The sequence below is a fragment of the Mirounga angustirostris genome, unplaced genomic scaffold (assembly GCF_029215605.1).
Source record: "Mirounga angustirostris isolate CCGP_5_RB_7025 unplaced genomic scaffold, mMirAng1.0.hap1 SCAF_11, whole genome shotgun sequence".
NCBI classification, from domain to species: Eukaryota; Metazoa; Chordata; class Mammalia; order Carnivora; family Phocidae; genus Mirounga; species Mirounga angustirostris.
In genome coordinates, this window is record NW_026991719.1 from 7,393,854 (window position 1) to 7,416,769 (window position 22,916).

The 22,916-nt window shown below is 44.9% G+C and overlaps 1 protein-coding gene across 5 annotated transcripts in view; it reads right to left on the minus strand.

Moving 5' to 3' along the window:
* MID1 (midline 1) overlaps positions 1-22,916 on the minus strand; it is a 588,477-nt gene that overhangs the window by 95,312 nt on the left and 470,249 nt on the right. For 3 of the 5 annotated variants that reach the window (XM_054507135.2, XM_064573728.1, XM_045874422.3), the window contains one exon: positions 6,832-7,547. In XM_054507135.2, coding sequence (XP_054363110.1) covers positions 6,832-7,491 — 660 coding nt within the window. In that variant the 5' untranslated portion in view covers positions 7,492-7,547. Of the gene's footprint in view, positions 1-6,831; positions 7,548-17,236; positions 17,424-22,916 lie in introns of those variants that run through there. The other 2 variants (XM_045874413.3, XM_064573727.1) reach the window with 2 other exon arrangements.

Below are 22,916 nucleotides of genomic sequence, written 5' to 3' on the forward strand. Positions count from 1 at the left end.
CGCCTGGGTGGCTCAGTCGGTTAAGCGACAGCCTTCGGCTCAGGTCATGATCCCGGAGTCCCGGGATCGAGTCCCGCATCGGGCTCCCTGCTCAGCGGGGAGTCTGCTTCTCCCTCTGACCCTCTTCCCTCTCGTGCTCTCTGTCTCTCATTCTCTCTGTCTCAAATAAATAAAGAAAATCTTTAAAAAAAAAAAAAAGAGACCATAAATTGTAAAGTAATGTGAATGTCTCCCCCCCCCCTTTCTCCTGTGGACACTGATACGTTCATTTGACCTTACCTTGAGAAAATATACATTCCATCAGCCTCTCTCTCAAAAACAAAGTCACTTCAGTGTGAATCCCGTAGAGAAGAGTAAAAATGTCCCAAACTCTTAGCTTGGCATTCAAAGGCTTTCAAAATCTCCCCCAACATGATTCTCCCAACATTCTCTCTCCTGGCCCCTCAGTCGGCACCCCAGGCTCTAGCCAGCATTGTCTAGAATCCCTAAGCCGTCTTGCAGATTCCTGCCAACAGGTCTCTGCTGGCCTCACTCCCGAGGAAGGCCTCTCTCTACTTTGATGCATAATCCACCGATCTGTCATGGCGGCTTAAAACCCACCACCCCAAAGCAAGGTTTCTTGTCTACTCAAGACCAGTCATCTCTTTCTCCTTCAAATCCCGAAACACCCCTCTCTAACCTATCAATTCTGGATACGTCCATCAACAAGTGTTTATTCACTGTTGTGCCTCTGCCCTTTGCCAGGGGCCTTAGAAACAAAACTACAAAACACATTAACGCAACAACATGGACCCTTATCTCACAAATAATACAAACTGTATTACAAAATAATTGGAAGGCGGTCTCCCTCCAAAGTCTACACCTTACCCATCACACCACACCATTCTAGCCCCTAGTTTCCAAAAGACATTGTTCTGTTCTAACATATATTGCAGGCTTCCTCTGCGCCAGGCACAACACTGAGGGTTTATGTGAAATATTTTATTTTGTTCTCCTAAGTGTCTATGCATGTAAGTACATTATTAGCTCTGTTTTTTGAACATTAAGCAATGTGCCCAAGAATTACACGTGTTTACATAGCCACATGACTGTATACTTGTCTGTGCATTTTCCAGAACTCTCCAAGCTTATTGAAAGTGATTCCAATAATAATAAAGCATCACGGAAAAATACCTTCCTCTCTGCAGGTGAAGGAAGGGAGAGGAGATTCTTCAGGGAGAAGGATGTGGCCTTGAGCTTACTGTTAAAAACTTATCCCTGGAGATGTTTTCTTTTACTCCATGTATCATAAATCCTTTCGGTACCAAACCAAGAAAATTAAAATATAGGTTTAACATAACTTACAAATATTTGGAAACCATATTTTTATCACAAGGGAACTTTAAACATATATTGCACACTCAAAGAAACACGAGCAGAACTGCATTTTGAAGAGGCCAGTTAGAACTGGTGAGGTTCCATATAACCAAAACATTTTATAAGACATATGTCTGACTCACCCACATATCCCACTGGTATCATGTGGCGAAACGTCATAAGGTATATCTATATTTTAGATTAAAATCTAGCCTGGAATTATTGTGAACTAGTTTGAATCAATATATAGGGTTGCACAAGGGATGTCACATGAGATAACAAAAAAAAAGAATGACTAATACCGGGGAATTTATGGACATCTAGCAAATTCGATACTGTTTTCTAATAATAGGCTTGGAATGGTGGTGCAATGGTCCTTTTCTGGGAAGCTGGTCTCCATTGCTCAGGTTTGGGGTTGGTGTCCCTGCTTTGGGCATGCTGGGCCTCCCTCTGCCACCGCAGAGAAAACGTTTACCTGATTGGAATTCCCTACTAGACTATAAGCTCCACGAAGGAAGGAGACTATGCCTATTCCTTTATTAAGCATATATGAGCTTACTTTTTGGTGGCCTGTTAAAAAACCTATATGCCAGCTATTGTTGATTGGAGGATAAATGAAACGATGGGTACGATGGGTCTACCAAGTGTCCATCGCATAGTAGCATGAAACGCATGTGAATACCACTCGGTGAGATCTAGTTTATCAAAATTCACACCACTTAAGCCAACAAAATGCCAGACCGACCAAAATAATGGTTCGGGTCTAGTTGGATAAAATATCATGTAATATCAGGCCCTGCTCTTATTTAGAAATTCTATTATAGACTGCTTCGTCCTAATAGAAGAATGAAGACCTGCAATATTATCATGAATTTAAGTTTTCATGTAGGGTCAATGTTGATCATCAGTGAAGCAGCTGACAAGAATTTATTGAGAATTAATGATCTGCAAGCCCCCGTGGTCAGTCTTAGGTGAGTGATGGGGCAGTGTGAGCCAAGGGTTCTGCCTAACGCAAGGTGATTAAATCCTTGATGGAGAGATAATATGTGTTCAGTTGACCAGACAATTAGGTATACATTGAAGTCAGTAACTGTTATGGGTTGAATTGTGCCCCACCTCCCAATTCACATGTTCAAGTCCTAACCTCCAGTACTTCAGAATGTGACCTCACTTAGGAATAGGGTCACTGCAGATATACTTAGTTATGATGAGGTCATCCCGGAGTACAGTGGGCCCTTGCTCCAATATGACTAGTGTACTTATAAAAAGGGGAAATGTGAACACAAAGATAAGCACGCGGGGAGAATGCCATGTGAAGAGAGAGAGAGAAGACAGGCCATCTATAACCCAAGGAGAGGCGCCTGGAACACATCCTTCCCTCACAGCCCTCAGGAGGAAGCAACTCTGCTCACACTTTGGTTTCAGGCTTCTAGCCTCCAGGACTGTGAGATAATAAATGTCTGTCATTTAGTTTGTGGTCCCTTGTTACGGCAGCCCTAGCAAATTAATACAGTGATAAACACTAAATTCTTCTCAGGGATCAGGGTTTCTTGACCTGGGCACTATGGACACTTGGGGCCAGATAAGTCCACGTGGTGGGAGTCCATCCTGCACATCATAGGATGTACAAGCATCCCCGGCCTCTATCCACACCGCGGATACGCCATGCAACACACACACACACACACACACCCCTTTTCACTGGAACCTGCACTACACCTGCTACTGTTTTCAAAGAAGAAACAAGTTCTAGAAATTCTAAGGAAAGAAGAAAAAAAAGTCTACCTAAGTACTCACTGACAACTTTCCCAATTGCAAATAAAGCACAGGACTTTCAAAATTATGGAAACTTACAATCTATAAATGAAACCCAAGAGTGAAATCCCTCGTCTTTACCTCTAGATGAGAAAGACTACGCAGGAAGGCAGAGCTTTAATTGGAGCCTTTATCAAATGATGACAGAAGTCCAATGGGATGACCCATTGAAATGGGCATCGTACAAATAAACTCCTAGAGCCAGCCTTTAGAGTCACAAATGCAAAACAATGGTTTGGACCTTCAGCATCAGCTAACTTGAAGTGGGACTGTGCCGAAGTTGAAGGTCAAGGAAAGGTCAACTCTTCTCAGTTTGTATATTTTTATAGGTTTAACCTGAGAAAAGAAACAAGAGACCCAACATTGCATGTTGGAACAGAAAAAAATGGAATTATTGCACTGTAACTCCTTGAAAACTCTGCAATACATTATATTAAATTCTCTTACATGTTATGTGGTTCCCAAATCAAACTTTTAATCCAGGCTTGAGGACTGAGAGGCTTCTTAAAATTCAATTAAAATGATACAAGCAGGTCCACATTATGACATGCTCCATTTAGAGACATGCATTTGGCAGGAAGGCTTTTCTCTTTTTATCTTAAAATCGAGTTCAGGAAATGTTGGTTTAATTTTCTCTTTGCTTCAATATTTTATGAGTGCTTCCCAATGCATAGTCTCTGAAAGCACTAGATTACTGACACAGTGCTATTTCAGATGACAGGGAAGATTTTATTTGCATGAATTCTACATGTTGGAATTTTTATGCTTTTTTTTTCTTTTGTGCCTGGAAAGAGAGTTGTAATGCACAAAAGCATATTCCAATTCTTTACACAAGCACATGTATATACACTGAGACCTAATTATGAGTAAAAGTGGCCCCCAAAGTTTAAGATCAGTGCGAGAAATAACTGTTCTTCATAATCATTGCAGAATTCCCATCTTCAAATAATGGACTATTTTTAAGGAATATTTTTTAAAAGATTGTATTTTTATTTATTTGTCAGAGAGAGAGACAGAGAGCACAAGCAGGGGAAGCGGCAGGCAGAGGGAGAAGCAGGCTCCCCGCTGAGCAGGGAACCGTATGTGGGACTCGATCCTAGGACCCCGGGATCATGACCTGAGCCGAAGGCAGACGCTTAACTGACTGAGCCACCCAGGCGCCCCAAATAATGGACTTTTACTAACACAAGAACAAACACATTTTCCAAAAGGAGACACTTGTGTCCTTACATATCCAAATAAGTACAGCGCATCTATCCTCTTCTCAAGGAAAGCACCCTCAAATTTCTCCACACTTTATATTTCCACATCGTCACAGATCTATTTCTGTACGAGATGCTAAAGCCTCAGAAAAAGACACTTACAGAGCACATTCACTTGTTCAGACCAAAGTAATAATTAACAGAAAATGCCCTTCCTTGGTTTTGGTCCTTTCAGTATGCTATGAACTTTCCTCAAAAATTAATGTCCATGTTGTACTTGGGTTTTAAACCCAAAAAAGCACATATGTTCATAAATATATGATACCTGAAATATCACAGACACCCCAAATGTCAATATATTCTTATCACCTTTTTATTCTAATGCAAGTGGTGTGTTTTAGGACAAACATGCCATGCTAGCAGGTTACCTGTTTAAATGCTCATAAGCATATTTTGTTGAGTGGCTGTAGATGCGCTTTGGTGCACTGGGTGCTGTTTATATGCTTCTATTTCTGTAATTAGAAGATAAAATATACTGCACCGTTAATTGTCAGGCCCTTCGGTGACAGTATCGACGACTGCTAACCCACGGGCTTGATGAGACAAGTGTGCAGGTCTATAATTGAAGAGCTTCATTTTCATCACAAAAAGAGCTTAGAGCATGATAGTTATCTCCTCATAAATTTGGAGATGTTCTGTAAATAATTAATAACTCCTCTCTGATAGTACACAAATAATGAGCAGAACTTGACTACCAAGTTTAAATATCAAGTCTGGAGGCTGCTGAATACTGAACATCTATCATTGTGGTGTTTCAACAATTGACTGTTAAAAGCCAGTGTTAATCCAGTCAAAGGGACATTTTTTTTTTGATAAAGACTCCCGTCCGCCATGTTCACATTTTGGAAAGCAAAAACACCCATGTCCAGTCATCTTAAACGTTCTGTCCCCAGCTGAAAAGGGGAGGAAATGATCACCTCGGCTTCTGAAATCGACTGCCATGTCAATTTCCGAAGAATATCGGAGGCACAATGCACACACGCGCTGCCTTTGCTATCATCATCTCTAGAGGTGTGTTTTTGGCTAGTGCCATGCACTATACTAGAAAACAAGTCGGCGTCTGTCTCCCCTTGTCCCCAGCACCTAAGTCCTCAGGCTTAACTTCTTCTCCGCGTTTACGGACGGATCTGCACCAGCAGTCCTTGGACACTTAAAAGTGAGGCATGCTGCCCAGGTTCTCCAAGTGACATTCAGAAGCAGGATTGACTTCAGCTCACCAGTTACCCTCAGCATCTCAAGAAACAGCCTGACCAAATCACAGGTGTGGTCCATTAATCCCAGCGTCACAAAATAAACTATGAGGTCCCGGTAAACACAACCACCCATTAGCGCGCTAAGGAAAAGTGACAGGAACCATTTGTGAGAGGTGACGATGTGCCCTGAGTGATAACACTCTCGATCATGTGATTCATTTTTTGTTTGCTCAACAACACGGTGTGTGTTTTTCCTGAGAGGAAGGACTTCAATATATATTTACTCAAAGCTCTTAATTTATACTTCCTTTCCTTTTAATTGGCGTCTTGTGATCTAAAATTAACCGGTGAGCATAGTCTCTCACTATTAGAGCAAACTCTCGGCTGAGTTTGCCATAATTAGACCCACCATCGCCTGAAGTTCGACAGACATCTGGAGACCTGACTTATTTCTTCCCTGGTGCATTCTATCCATATTTAGAGAGTGATTTTTAATTTGACGTATAGTCATATTAATTATCATCCCCCGAGCTGGAGCTAGGTTAATAATTTCACGTTAAAAGTGAAGTTCAAACAGCCTCGCCTGTAACCTTACCGAAGAAAAAGCCTACACGAAGAGGAATTTCTTGGCGAAACCCGAGATCGTCAGAGCACTCTAGCTCCCCAATAAGCCGGATATCATTCACACAAGAAATACAAGGTCACATGTCCTCTAAAATCCCACATTTGCTATAGGCATTCCTCCCTCTATCCTTTTGTTTGTGCAAGTAACTGGATACAGGTACAATTTGGGTGAAATTAGCTTTCGTTAATGAGTGAAGAAAATAAATGCCCCCAAAATGCCCAAAGCCAGATTTTTATCTGCCATTCCTTCTTTCCTTCTCCCCCCCCGCCCCCCTCTCTCTCTCCCTCCCTCCCTCTCTCTGTCTCTTCCTCTCTCTCTCCCCTGCAAGGACTGAAAATGATCCAGATCTTTCAAATTCGCCCTCACCTTGACAACGCGAAAATTACAAGCAGCAGTCAACTTTTACAAGATACCCTGATTGTGCAACATTTACAGGCTGCCAAAAAACATGCTAAAACTAATCAGATAACAAAGGTGAAGAGAAAAGCTTCACCTGCCATGCAGCTAGCAGTGAATACACTTTTTATTTCCATGACATTTGCCGGCAGAAAGGGGTTGGCTTAAGGCGGATCGGACTAACCTTCAATTTGTCATAGCGCTCACTCAAAGCTGCCACCTGATGATCTCGGTGCCGCCCAACCAGTTTACACAAGGCACAGATTAACTGGTCATCGGTCACACAGTACATATTCACCTTCTCATCCTCGTGCTCCAGGCACATCAGCCCCCGGATGTGCGAGTCCGGAATTGGCTCAATCAGACGATGGCCTGTAAAGGGCTTCTTGTTTGGGTGAGTGGCTTTCAGGCACTCATCACAGTAGGACACTTCACAAGTGACACAGGTCTTCACAGCATCCTGGGCAGGATCCTGGTCACAGAACTGGCAGAGAACTTTCTCAGCGGAGGTCATGGTGTTGGCGTCGAATGCCCGCTCCCGGCGGGTCTCGCTAGGGGAATTGGGCCCGCTCACGGATGCCTTCTGGAACCTGTCGATGATGTTCTGCAGGGTGACGTTGCGCTTGAGTCCGTCTAGACCTCGCTGGCTGAGCGTGATGACATGTCGGCAGGTGGGGCACTGGAAGGCGGTGATGGACTCCACGGACTCGTTGGTGGCGCAGTGTGACACCAGGATGCGGTGGGCGCAGTTGAAGCAGAGGCTGTGTGCACAGGGTAGCAGGAGAGGGTCCTCAAAGAGCTCTAGACAAATAGGGCAGGTCAGCTCCGACTCCAGCGTTTCCATCTTCAGGCAAAGCTCTCCTGGGTCATCAGCAAAATCCAAGGAAGCTGATCAGCTATCTGGAAACAGAACGTAAGATCTGATTAGGCGCGAGGGGGTCAGCCATAGGGAGCTGTCAGCTTTGAATGCATCTCAGAATAATTCCAAACGCAGGTCATGGAAGGGTAAATGCGTGTGCATTCCAAATAATTCTCTTTCTATTCACTGGGGGAATAAGGAGGGGAGAAACACCCGAAGCCAGCATACCAACTAACATTTTCTCAAAGTTCCCAGTCACCAAAAGCAGAAAAAAAAATCCCCCCCCCCCCGCAATTTTGTTTGTTAAAAGGTCTTACTCCAGACTGGCAAGTTATTGAAACTGTAATCTCCATAATTTGTATCTAATGACAATAATCTTACTGTGTCACGGCCAAGTTTTACCTTGTGTGGAAAATTAAAATGTAGAAATGTTAATTAACGAACTAGAGTCTTTCCTAACTTTGAATTGATGAACTTACACGTGAATGTTTATGCGTCTACAGGACTTTTTACGACACCACTGCAGGCTTCAGAGAAGTAGAAAGGCGCTTCTTGTGGAAATGGGCATGAAATGTGCATGAGATCAAACGCATGACTTCAGCGGAAATGATAATGCTTAAATACGGGATGTCAGCTACCAAAATATATTCCTGCGGAAAAACACTGACTTTCACAGAGATGATTGTGATCGAGGCCATGTTTTTTGGCATGTGTTCGTTACTCTCTTGAATAATTCTATTGTTTAATTCAGCAGTGGGATGTGGGTGGGCAGAGGGAAGCAGAGAAAAATATCTGCGGGCCTTTTCAGCGGCTGTGGCGAGCTTGGGTACCGACTAGTAACGATTTAGTTAATTAGGACAAGGATTTTCGTGGCTTCAGTATCCATTGGTAAGTTATTAGCAGGGCTAACGACTGCAGCGCAGGCAGGCAGCAGTACTCTGAGGAGGCTTGCAAGGGCAGCTGAGGGATCCTGCGAAGCCCGCCTGGCCGAAAGAGTCCCATCAAGGGCTTGTCCCTGTGGCCACCGACAGGCCGGGCCGGCAGGAGATCCAGCCTCACACCCAGAGCCCTGTCGGCCCTGGGCTCGGTCTCCGTGAGCTTTGTCGCTCCCCGCCAGGCTGCCTTTGGGTGGCCCAGCTGCACGCTCCCCGCACCCCGAAGACGGGCTGTTGCTTTTGTGAACTCCTGCCTGCCTTCCCTTCAGAAAAGGCAGGGGAAAAGAATCCCACACAGACCCCGGTTCATTACCAGGGAAGAGGCCTCATGCTCATTAGCAGGCCTGGGAACCAAGCCTCTTTGAACCATCTCCCTTTCAAGACCGTTAGCAGAGGTCTGCAGAACAGCGCCAGGCATATTAGATGCAGTCCAGTGCGGCCTGTGGGAGAACAGTGCAGCTCACCCAGGGGACGCCAGGTTCCAATCACCCTCGGGGGGCCGGGGGGAGGGGGGAGTTGGGGGGTTCTTGGCCCGCTTCACATCCACTTCTACCGTTTAGCGATTCGGACAATCGGCCTTTTTGTATTCGCACCTCCCTTTATTTACAAAACTCGCGATTTCTAGAATGCACTGCCCCTTTCTGAAATAGCATCCCTCAGAAATACCATGTGGGGCTTTGGTTAAGCTAATGCTCATATTGCCATCAACTAAACAGGAATTGATCATTAAAAGCGTCAAGTGCGTGCTGAGTTTGTTAAAAATTAAAGAGCTGCTGGCTTCATAGAAGCCTGGTATCTTAAAAAGATCTTCAGCCATTCGCGAATATTAAGTACACGAGGAAGAATGAGCGGGCAGCTGAGATTTGAAATATGAAAGCTTACTCATGTCTGCACAACCTGCCGTCCCCGCTCGGTCCTAGCCACCCCTTCTGACAGATGGCTTGGACGAAATTGAAAAGGTTTACCTATTAATCATTATTTTGGTTAATCGTGGAAAAACAGAATTATCTCTAAATCGGGTTTCTTCTCTCTTCCCATCTGAAGAAAGTAAATTAAAGGGAAACCGTCGCCCTTTTGGTCCACTTTGTTCTCAGGTGCAACAAGAACGCCTACCGATAGATCTCCACACAGGGATGAGCCCCAATTATGTCTGGAGAGCTGCGAGGAAGGACTGTATTTTTCTGCAGGTGCCAGGATTCCAACCCAGCGCGGCGCAATCACAATTTCTAGAGGTGATTCTGCTGCCGACCCCGGTGGAAATGCTGACATCTGAGCTGAGACGTTAAGCGAGCTGGCTCGCGAAGCCGGAATCTGGCACCCTCACCACCCCGGCTCTGTGGTCGTGGGCCAGCCAACATCACGCCTTACCTGGATTATCACAATACCTTTCCGAATGGCTTCCTGCCTTCTGCTCACTCTGGCCCCCACCCGCAATCTTTTACTCCCGAAGCCAGAGATCCTGTTAAAACATGACCGAGCCTGCCTCTTCTCTGCTCTCCCCCCCAGGGGCTTCCCATCTCCCTCAGGGAGCAACTCAGCAAAATCAAACCGGCCCCAGAAAACAGACTCAGACAGTGACTTCACTTCCTCCCACGCGAGCCCTCGTTCGGCTCTGGGCACACGGCCTCCTCGTGATGCGCCCAACGTGCCAAGCACGTCCCATCTCCCCTCCCCAAGGTCTTTGGAATCCACGTGACTCTCTGCTGCAGTGCCACCTCTTTGTGAACCCACGGAAAACCAATTCCCCTGCTACCCCCACGACCACCTACCCACCCATCACGGCGATCCTCTCCCCAGCTCACCCTCCCCCCCCCCCCCCCCCCGCCTCACTTGGTCCTTCCCCATAACTTTTGTCACCCAACATATTCTACTAGTTTGGTCACTGAGCCATCATCACTCCCCGCTGCCCCACAGGTAGAAGGTGAGCTCCATGCGAGCAGAGACTTGGCTTGGCTCTTTGAGGGGTGTCCTGCCAGCCCCTGGAACAGCGCCTTGCACACAGTGGGACTCAAACGTGGGCTGAATGAGTTGGGAAACATACAGCTGTTGGGGTTAAAACCCTCAAGGAATACAACACCGCTGTCTCAAAGGATCTCTCAACATATTGGAACAGAGGTCAGCAAACTTTTTCTATAGGGGGCCAGAGAGTAACTATTTTTGGCACTGCGGGCCAGACGGTCTCTGACACAGCTCTCAGATGCAGTGAGTGCGGCTGGCCAATAAAATCGGATTTACAAGGGCCCCTGGGTGGCTCAGTCGTTAAGCGTCTGCCTTCGGCTCAGGTCATGAGCCCAGCGTCCTGGGATCGAGCCCCGCATCGGGCTCCCTGCTCTGCGGGAAGCCTGCTTCTCCCTCTCCCGCTCCCCCTGCTTGTGTTCCCTCTCTCGTTGTGTCTCTCTCTGTCAAATAAAGAAATAAAATTTTTTTTAAAAATCGGATTTACAAGAACAGGTAGCAAGCTCCATTTAGCCCGAGAATCTTATTTTGCTGACCCACGGAGTAGAAGATAGAGACACGTACAACCAGACAACAGAGAAGTGAGAATCCCTCCCAAAGAGACAGGACTAAAATGCTGTGCGGGCAACAAAGGAACGGCGGTGGAGTGAGACGTGGACAAGCGGGTACAAGTTTCGAACGCTAACGGGAAATGATAGGCAATGGGATTTCACCCTGACATCAATGGAAATAATGTTGAGTCGAGTGCTTAGGGGCACTTCATGTTAAGAATGATTTAATAGCAGCTGCTCAGAACGGGATCTTTTGCTTTTATTGCCATAGCGCTTGGCACGGTGTTTTGTGCAAGCATCTACGCTGCAGATGTTGGTTTAATGGTATTAAGTGATGACTAAATATCTGGATGCGCAGTGAGGTTCAGCCAATTTTCGGAATCTTGTGCCCATATGTTGCCAAAAGGGAAGGGGCTCTGGGTTCGATATCTATAGTGGATCTGATTTTTTTTCTCCTTTGATGCAGATCTTGCTGTGGTGTAGGTAATATTCTGGTGACATTACTCGACAATATGTTACTGGTAAGCATGCACGCTATTCCCCCACCCGAGAAAATTAGCATGATTTATTTTTTAGCTTTTTGAGAAATGAAAATACCATTCATTCTTTCACCAAATATTGAAGCCTCTCAGTGATCTTACGGGGAGAGAAAACAGCATAGAAAAAGACACGTGCCAAAGACCGGGGGAGAAGAAGACGGGAAACTTCCCGAAGGAGGCAATATGTGAGAAGGATTTTTGAAGATGAACGGGGGTTCACCAAACAGGTGTGGGGGGGGGGGGGGATTTGCGAAAAATGTTATCTTTTCCTTTTCTTAACTCCCATAATTTAATGTCTAGTCCTCAAAAAGAGAGAGAGAGATTCTTAGCCTTCGTTACAATAGAAGGAAATCACACATGCGTATCATTGTCAGGAAATTCTATAGCTCAACATTTTTCTGAATGGGCTGATTGGTCCTCATTCAGAGGAGGATGTGGGTAATCATGGGAACCCCTTGCAACAAACTGGGAATGGCGACAATTTACAGCTCACACCTCTGCTTGTCCACGGTTTGTAGTCTAAAACAGGGCATGGAATAGAGGGAAAGGAGAGAGCCGGATGGGTGGCCAGACGGTCGAGGATGACACGCAGTTCGGCTATTTTATTAGCTGTGTGGCCCTGGGACAGCGTCCACAGATGTTCCCTCCAGTTTCTTCCAGCACTCACTCCGAACAATTCCTAAGCAGGACCGTCCTTAGCCATGGGCTGCACTTGAGCCTCGCTTCCTGGGACGCACTGGATGCAAGACACCTTTTCCAGAAACTTTCTTACAAATTCAAGACTTCTGAGGAAAACCGATAATGTCAAGGTTTTCACACCCCTGTCTTCCTCCTGTCCCACCCTCTCTCATTCTGTGTGTCACTGAAACTGTGCTCTTCTGGCTTTCCTCTCTCTAAGCACTGCTGACTTCTCCTTCCAGCGAAGCAGAGCCTGGGTGTTTTCTAAGGGTCTGGCCCTCCGTCCAAAGGTCATCAAAGAGGGTCAAAAGGTACAGACTTCCAGTTGTAAAAGAAAGAAGCCCTGGGGGTGTAAGGTACAGCACGGTGGCTGTAGGTAATAACACGGTATGTACAAATAGGGAGTCAGGTTGCACACCTGAAACTAATGTAATGTTATATGTCAATTACACCTCAATTAAAAAAAAAAAGCCATCCAGGTTGTTCATTCGTTTCTCGTACAGCGTCTATGAGAATGACTCCTAGGCTTGTCTCTCGCAGGGTCTCTCTTTCCAGAATCCCAGCTCAGCACAGATAGTGCTCTGCTTCATTTACTGTAAATGCCTCAATTTGGAGTGTGCGTCCCATGGGTTTCATCAGCTTCCCTCCCAAACCTGTATGCCCTACAAGCCTCTGGAGTCTCCTCATGGTGCTTCCGTTCTCCTGATCACTGCAAGTCCGAAACTCGCCTCGTGAGGCTGCTACCGCTGGCCCGAAAATGGGGGAGATGAGGGCACGATCCACGTGCACTGGACGGAATCACAGGGGCCCTCACATGTGGAAATGAGAGGCAGAAGAGTAGGGCCAGGTGATGAGATGCAGAAAAGACTCGATGACCGTCGCTGGCTTTGAAGATGGAAGGGCCACAAGTCAGGGAATGTGAGCTGTTTCTAGAAGCTGCAAAAGGCAAACAAACAGTCTCCCCCAGAGCCTCCTGAAGGAACACAGCCCTGCAGACACTCTGCCCTCCAAATCCAAATCATCAGCCAAGACACGTGAGGGTCAATCCCTCGTTCTTTGATTGGTTTCCTTCTCTCTGCTCTCACTGCCTCTGGGTTGATCCGGATCTTCTTTCCTGCATTCCTAGACTATTACACCCCACTCCCCCACACACAAACACCTCCTAATTTGATTCCTTACCTCCAATCTTTTTGTCCCTCAGTTTCATCTTTGCCACATGCTTCTGGCACCTCGTCATTTTCCTGTCACTTCTCTTAGAGGCCCACACATTGAGCAGCTAGCTCCCTGCTGGCCAGAGGATGAGTCCCAATGGATGCCTTAGCTCCTGTTTCAACACCTTGCCCAAGTGTCTCCCGAACTGCTTCTTCAACCTGATTCCCACGCACTCACCTCCCATCCCAGGAACCCGGGGGATGGGACCATTTGCTGCTCTTAGCAGCTGCCTTTGCCTTTCTTCCCAGCACAGATCCTTTTCCCCTTTGTGAGATTCTTTTTTTTTGAGTGTGTTTCATGTTTATTTTCTTGTTTTTGTTTTCTGGTTTTTTTAAGCTGACGGCAGAACCTCCTAGAGGCCCTGAGAACCCTGGCCATTGTTGTATTTGGAGATTTCATATTAAACAAAGAAGAATTGTTTTAGAACATGGCTATAAATAGTGCAACATGTCTTAAATGTTTACAATTAAGGTAAGGCTTTTAGCTGAAAACCGCAAAGCGGTGTAACTACCATATTTACAAAATAACTGAAACATTCATTTCAAAATAGTATTTCCTGGTACACAAGAGAGTGATCAGTAATGGGACTCCGGTTTAAAGTTACATGATTCATCCCATTCTTTCAGTAGAGCTGGATCAGCTCCGGGACTGATACAGGCACGCACGCGCGAGCGCAGACACAAACACAAATCTCATACGGAGTTAACACTCATCGTCTAAATTTGAGGCCAATCGTAAATGGGTGGCCTGAGCCAAATGACCACCTACTCCTCGAAATCCCCCATGATAAATCTGGATGTCAAAGGCTCGTGCCTTTTGGGGTTAAGAAAAATTAATCAAGAGAGAGATGGACAGCGGGCGGTGAGGACTGCAAGGATGATCGGACCTTGGCACCCAGGTGATGGCTAAGGTGATCTGGCTGAACCAGCTGCCTGGGCAGATGGCCCCTCGCCCCCTCTGGGCTCCAAGTATCATCACCCGGAGGTAGCACGCATCCCAGGAGGAGGACTTTCCTGGAGGGAGAAGGGCTTTCTTTTGTCCAAGGTGCGGGCTCTTGGGGGAAACGGACTCAAGGAGACAGTCCCCAGTAGAAGAGGACGGACACCAGGACTTAGTGGAGATACAAGGTTTGGAACTGAGAAGGGAGATGGGGAACTCAGGCTGGATGTCCTTATGGATTACTGTTCTCAGCCAGCGAGATGCAAGTGAGGAGGAAGCTTCCTGGCTGTTGGAGTCATCTTTTCTGCCCTCTCCTCTGAAGTAAGAGCAAAACCATCGTCTGGGCAAGTCCATGCAAAGAAAACATTCAACCCCCTGTGCTGTCACAACCCTTGCTATCATCCTGCTCGCTAGCTCATGTTAGAATTTCACCACTTTATTCCTTGTAGTCTCCCTGGACGTCTGCAGTGACACAGAGAAGAGAACCTGCACCTTGAAGGAACACCGAGGAGCCCTTGGGAAGAAGACACGCATTGCGAGGTTTAACCTGTGGCCAACGTCAGTGAGCAGGTCCAGATCAAAATCCCCAGAGTATGGAAGTTTCACCCATATATGCAAGTGACCAAGAATTAGGAGTCTCCAGACCAAGTGCAGTCTCTGAGTTCAATCACCCACTAGAAGGAGCTACCTGATTGTCAGCATGTCATCCAGGAGTTTCTTAATTCCAAATTTCTCTTAACGGTGTTTTGACATTTTAATCATAAGGTAAACCCATCTCTCAGTGCTTCCCTGCAACTACTCTATGTCATGTCTGCAAACTCCATGAACAATGATCACTTTTCTGATTTGGAGTGTATGACAAAGAGCACACATTCCAGCCACCAGTAATTTTACTTTCAGTCCCTCACTTTCGACGGCTCTGAAAGCCATCACTATGAGGGAAATTCATGAGTCACTAGACCAAGGAATAAACTTGGATACCAACACTGGGTGGCCGGCGGGGGTGGCCGGCGGTCAACTGTTCCTACCAGGTGGCTCACAGCCACTGCCCGGATGATCCCTGAGGCACTTCCTCCTGTTTTTTTCTACATATCCTCTGGGGTATGGAAACTAAGCTTGATGTTAAATTTACCAAAACAGAACCGAAATGACAAACACACCACCAAAACTGTACAAATGTTACACCAGATCACATAAAAACGATTTGGGCGATTGGCAGAGAGAAAGCCCTCAAAAGTGTTGTAACTAACAAACAGCATCCCAAATTCTACGAGTACATTTTCTTTAGAGAGTCCTACATTTCAGAACTACAACCAAGTCAATTTCCTATCCCCTCTCTTCACATGGGTAATGAAGATTTAGCTGGCTTATTGCCATTTGGATTTTTGCTCTGAGATTATCCCTGTTATAGAACCACAGGTGGATTTTTTTTTTTTTTGAGGATCGTGGAATGATGTTTTTATCTTAGATCAGAAGAAACACGGACTTTCAGAGGACTCAAAACTTTGGAACTGTGAACCTCTAGAAATTAACCTCAGCTTGTGAGGCAGAAACAATAGAAACTGGGTACTATACTCAAGAGGAATTCACCACAAATAGAGTGTTTTAAATAACATAATACGAGCACTCAACGTCTGCATATTTGGTCATGGTTTAGTATTTAGCTTTGAGTTATAAAAACCACAGAATAAACACCCTACCCAAACGCTGCTTTACCGATTAGCACCCTGGCTGATTTGAGACACAGGCGAGTCAGTAAATGCACAGTAAAACAGGGCCACAGACGCGATGCAGAGGGCAGAGGGAGATCCAACTGAATTTAATGGCATTCTGAAAGACTGGAAATTGATACCACAACAGAGGCTACTTCCTACTCCAAATTACGGCAGAGAGCAGTCAAAATGCAAAGTGGCCCTTAAAGCAACAATACAAATAACACACTAGCAGGAACAGGTGGGGGGGAAAAAAGTGATCTGTAACATTCTATAGGTAATGCCTCTGAAAGAGCGCTGTGGTTAACCTCCGACTGTCAGCACACTCAAATCCATTCCCTTAATCAGTGATGGATGACTAAGAATTTCTGCCAACCAAATTTTAAGGGACCAGAGGGACTGACTGGAAAAAAACAAAACAAAACCGTGACAAGCAGGTAAGCACTGAGGCACTAGTCTCGTTTTAAAGTAACAAATTAATACAATAGATGTTTTTAATAACTTGCCACTTGGTCTTTATTCTGAGGAGTGCTGGAAGTTAAAATGTTTCACCTAATACCAAAAGTGAGAAACAGGGAAGACTTTTAATTTCACCAACCCCCCCCCCCCACCCCACTGCCGCCCCAGCCTGGTGGAATTCATGCAGATTGAATTAAACTGTTCGCAAAACCTCCGCTATCCTTCCACATCTGTCCATAACGTGCTCGGTTTTTTAGTAATTGGATCTCTAGGATAATCACATACTCTCTTGACCATGCAACCTGATTAATAATGAATGAACATTCCTGAAAAGAATCACTTGGAAGCACAGCAGATGTCTTTGGGGATATGAAGGCTTTAATGATAAAAATTAAGGAGAAATGGGAGCTAGGTCACACTGTCTGGTTATTTTAATTGAAACCTAGTCTTCCAAATTTACTTAACAGAATGCTTAAATACACCTTCTGGAGTTCATTTATACAAGCAGACAAGAAAAAAAAAAAGACACCAATGACAATGCAAAAAAGCAGTCCTGATTTCTCCAGGACCAACTGCCCCCATCCCGCTGCCCTCACAGTACAGAAACCCCCGCGACAGTCTCACCAATGCAATTTGTCCTACTGTTAAGACTGATAAATAGGTTACAAACAAGAAATAGCACATTTGTCCTTACTAGTTCTCTTAGCATCTCTCCAGATTCTTACAAAGAGATCACCTCGAATACCCACCAATGGGCTGCACCCTAGTTCTTGTTGAAGAAACATCGCCGTAGGCAGAGGATGGGGACCCACGAAATGACAGACAGGCCACCGAGACCAGATGGCGGGTGGCAGGCCGCGGCGGAGCAGTCCTGTGTGTCTGGGAGAGCGTCAACAGTGAAACACAACAGGAAAATCGACGCGACAATTCCAGGAAGGCCAGCTCCACCTCATCCCACCCTGCCAGGGTTGCCGAGTTGAAGAATCAAAACTCCCTCTTGCTTTCCAACTGCCTTTTCCACCCAGCTCGGCAGGGCTTCCCTGTGCTCTCGCCCACTCAACGTTCAACTCAAGCCAAATGAAAAGGCAGCTCAGGGCAGATTAATACCCACCGCTTGGTCCCCCCCAGAAAACGATGACTTGGCACGGAGATCTGTACCCTCCTTGCTCACGGGGACCAGCAGCGGGTCAGTGTCCCACAGCCGAGTGCTGGGTGCCAATTTCCCATGCTGCCAACTGGAGCGTCCTGTCCAGCTCCCGGGGTCAGCAACGGGCGCTCGCCTCCCTTGCCCCCCGAAGCGCACGATCACATTATGTGCTGGACGCCGGGTTGTTGTTGCTGTTGTTGTTGTTTTTTAAATAATATACTGATTATTTTGTGTCTATCTTCTGAATTAAAATATAATACCTGGAAGGAGTTTTTTAAAACATTACATCAAGAAGAACTCTCTCTCGTACAGACACAATAAAGTGCTTATTTTTTCCTTCCCAAAATAGAGATCTAAATTGCAATTTATCATCCTGATAAACAAATGAAAATACATGTGTATGAAACACATACATATGCCTATACACACAGAAGCAATACATATATACACATACATATATGCATATATCCTATCATATAGACATACATTTATATATATGTATAATGCCTACATATACATGTAAGAGCAAATCTGTGATGGGTGTCCCAGATTTCAGTTTCCAGAATGGCAAAGAAAAGAGTGAATTGAGAATGGAAAGTAATCTTTTAAAAACTGACTGTCTAAAGGAAGAAGAGGCAGTAGTCTTCCCAAAAGCAAAAAAAAAAAAAAAAAGTCCTACCCTGCAGTTCTTTCAAGGATGTTGCTTATCACCACGCAAGACAAGAAACTGCAACTAAAGTAAATCATCAGGAAAGTGTAAAAAAACCAAGCCAAAACAAAAAAACAGGCTGATTGCAAACCTGCACGCTTCATGTGCAAACCCAGACATCTGGCCTCCACCAAAAGTGTGTAAGAACTTCTTGCTAAAGGGCGAGCAGGAGGCAAGGACCGTCTCCTCCTTGTTGCCTGGCTGGAACGTCGAGACGCCTACTTTCATGCCATTGCAACACCTCACGGTAAACCAAAGCATGCTTCACATGTTTGGACATAAAAATGCAAACATATACTTTCTTGGCTTATGTCTGTACAAATCATAATTTCATTTGTCTGTTAACAATAAACAAAGGGATTACTCAATTTCACATACAGATGACTTCCCAAAGAAGTCCTCGCTATCCACAGAAAAGACACGCGTACATCAAACAGAATTCGAAAGAACTTTTTCATCATGAGATTTGAAAGCATTGCTTGGTTGAAACACCAGGAAACAAACACGTACTCCACCCCTCAAAAACAAAAGAGAAGGATAAACAACAACAACCTTTATAATCTTCGACAGAGCCTAATCTGACAACCTCTACAGGAGATTTCCCACCATCAGAGGGTCTCAGACATTTCATGTCTATTACAGTTGATACCAAGAAAGAAAACGTCCAGTGTTAAAGGCAAATGGAACCTATTTAACATTCAATTGAAAATGACTGATGTTTCCCCGGTCCATGCTGCACCAAGTGTCAGGCAAGAATTTGGTGCTGAAGGCAGTGATAGCAGACGCGCGAGAGAAGGAAGAGAGCGAGTACTTGTCACACCTAGTCTCCTGACAGAGGTCTAAATCGCCTCTCCTGGAGAGTGGACCGCCACTGTGATGCTGGTGGAAATGGAAGCCACCGCTGATTCCAGTGAAATCTCCCGCAGATAAAAAGCACTTCAACGCCGCCTTCCCTGAATGCTCTTCCAAGTGATTTCAGTTCAACAGGCATTTCTATACCCATTTGTAGAACTGCTCTATGTCTATATAAAACCCTATATATGTGGTTTCACTTATTTGTGGAACATAAGGAATAGCATGGAGGACATTAGGAGAAGGAAGGGAAAAATGAAGGGGGGGAAATCGGAGGGGGAGACGAACCATGAGAGACTATGGACTCTGAAAAACAAACTGAGGGTTCTAGAGGGGAGGGGGGTGGGAGGATGGGTTAGCCCGGTGATGGGTATTAAACAGGGCACGTTCTGCATGGAGCACTGGGTGCTATATGCAAACAATGAATCATGGCTCACTACATCAAAAACTAATGATGTACTGTATGGTTACTAGCATAACATAATAAAATTAAATTAAAATCCTATATATGTCCACAATGAAATTGACTTTTGTAGTCCTATATAAATAGGTATGTGTATATATGTACACACCCACATGCATCCATATACAAAAGCACCTTTGCAAAATTACTTGGGACACTTGATGGAATTCACTCTTCACAAACCCCTCAGTTACAACATCCCTCCTGCATTAGAGAAACGTTCCTTCCCCTGCACAAAAATGGAAATTTGTACATAATTTAGATATTAACCCCCCCAAAATGCCTGCTCATATCTGAAAAGGGTTACCCAGAAAATAGCAAAATGACGTAAGAGGTCTAGTCTCTGAAGGACAGACTGGTTGAGCTGGATTGTTGCAAGGAGATTCCACCTGGAAAAACGCTTGCCAACTGGGAAAACTTTTTCTTAACTTCATTCATACAATACTCGTCTAGGAGGCCGAGAAAGTGCACACTCCCTCCTTCCCACTCATTATCCACAAGGAGAAAAATGCATCAATAAATAGTTGCTGATGGTGGCCAGTATGGCAGTCCACCATTGTTCTCTGAACACCGAAAGGCTGACATTCAATGGCACGCACAAATACTCAGGTCCCATGACTCACTGAAGTAATGACAATGTCACATAGTAACTGATTCCTATTGTATGGACAGATCGGGAAATTCTCTCAAATACGATAGCCCCTTTCCTCAAAGGAAATTGCTTTCTCTCTCAACTTCACAGTCAGCCACACACAAAAACCTCATGTTCACAATGCCCTGAAGCTACTTTGCGATCTTAAAAAAATAAAGAAAAGTAACCTTTATTCACAACTCCTGGTTAACTATTATGAAGAACAAGCTTTAAACGTTTCCCGTGATCACTGAAGCCCTACAGTCAGGGGATGAAGTCTTTTTTTTTTTTTTTAAGGCAACAGAAAAAGGAGTGACTCTTTTGTTCTGAATTGTTATTGTAAAAGCACCACATGAGAGAAGGGGAACGATGGGAACATGGCAATGAAAAGGACAACAGTCCTGACAAACGAAAACAGGATATTAAGAACAGCATCGGAACTGTGAGTCCTCGCAGAACAAAAGCAGGAGGCTTCTTGGGAGAAATTTGAGCAAAAATACTTTGAAAAGATGTAAATGCTAATGGATGAATGAGCTCTCCAGGCAGCAAGAAATCTTAAAAGTCTGGGGCAGTAAAATTAGGTTATCATTAAAACAAACACACATGCGCACGCGCATGCAAAGTATCATAAAATTAAAACTGCTTTCAAATCACATTAAATCACTCACTCTTCAACCCATGATCCACTTCTTGACATTACTAGATGTTTTTGACCCATCTAAAATAAGATACTGTTTTTTTTTTAAATAACTAAGCTAACTTGGTGGACGTTCATAAGGAAACAGAATCTTTTACAGAAAGAAAAAACATCTCTCTCCATTCGGAGCATAGTCTCACACTTTAAATACAACCTTAAAAAAAAAGAGAGAGCTTTCAAGAACCCCCAGGGAAGCTACCAAATGGGTTCTTTGCTGAGGAACAATCATCACGACTAAGTAGCTCGCATGAATGTAACAGATCGGTTTGGTCAAGGCATGCTCTTATCACCTTCTACTTTTCTTCTAATGCAAATTCTGCTAAAGCTGCTAGTAGGGCAACATATCTTGTGAGATCATCAGAGTTCGTATGGTTTATTGGACTTACCACATAATGAGAGGTATAATGATCATTACTGCAGCCTCTAAGCTAAAGGGTTCAGAAAAGCAAATAATATATCCTGTCTTGCAATGCCTCCAAAATGGCCGTCTCTTTCCTCTTCTCTGTTCTACTGCTACTCCACTTCTTTCGTCTTTCCCCACCCTCTCCTTCTATTGTAAGAGGAAGGGAAAACTCATAGGCTTTCCTCTTTTAGTGCATTTCATCTGGCTTTCTCTGTGACACGCTGGCAGAAAAGATAGGGTTAAGCCCTGAGCTCAGTTGGCCCAACTACCCTTGGTCTAGTTTTGGGGTGAGACCATCAGCGTGGTGTCGTGCAAAGAAACGCGTACCTTGAAACCAGATAAACCTGAGTTCAAACCCCGGCTCTGCCATTTCCTAACAAAGGCGGATAGAAGCCAGCTACTCGACATATCTTCTACTCACAGATCCTCTTCCTATCTTCTACAGTTTCCTTATCTGTAAAACTCGACAATGAGAGCAATCTCAAGGGTCTTCTGAGGATTGAGGCAGAGTTTTAAAAGTGCTAGCAAAACTGTAGCTCCCACACCCTTATTCCTCTCTTGTCCTGAATCACCTCTTCCCACTCTTCTTTGAGTACATTAATGATCTGTATTTTTTGTTGGAAACTTGTTCAACCCACTTGTGGAAACAGGGAGAATAGCAATCCATGTATTTGTTCAATAACGTGCATGGAATGTCTTCTGTGCACTAATATGACTAATAAACGAGCATTTCTATTATTGTCAATTATTTTTAAATAACTGTTTTCATAGAGGCAATCTCCTGTATTTCCCAGCTATCAACAGGCCACGCTTCATTATCATTGGGTCTCCCACCATGACCTAGAGTCCTTGGTTCTCTGCTCCTCACCGAAGAGCTCCCTGTCCCAGACAAATCCTTTGTCAGAATTTTTGATTTTGCAGGAAATCAGAGACCCTGGCATGGGTGGTACAAGTGAGACTATTAAGAACAGTGCAGGGTTTCAGATTTTTCCTACTTGCGAGCTAATCAGTTAGCCTACCAGTTTCTTGGATTTTGGCAGAAGACATGAGACCCGTGAGTCAGAGACAAAGGATGTTGTTAGTCAGGGCACAGCAGGCCTGGTGTGTTTCGTGTTCACGTCAGTTCTCCTTGTCCCCCAAGTGCACACTGCATTTACAGGGGGGTTGTATCACAGCTGAGAAACCCAAGCTTAGGAAACCCGAATCTTTTACTATGGACTGCAAGCAAACCTGCCTGACATTTGCCCTATAGAGAGATGTTATCTTTATTATAATGGACAGCAAACAAACCTGCTTTCTACCCTGGAGGGAGAAGGTCTATCTCGATCTTCCAAGCTGTTTGCTATTCAAATAAGTATCTTTGAAGAGATGGTCTGGAAGAAAAGCCATCAGCACCTCAGCTCACAAGAGGTACAGAAACATGAGAGGTCTCTGGAGAATTATTTCCCAACAGACACAGCTCCTGTCCCCTCTTGGAGATCTGACACAAGAAATCAGATCACCACTGGGCTTTCCAGTAAGTTAGGG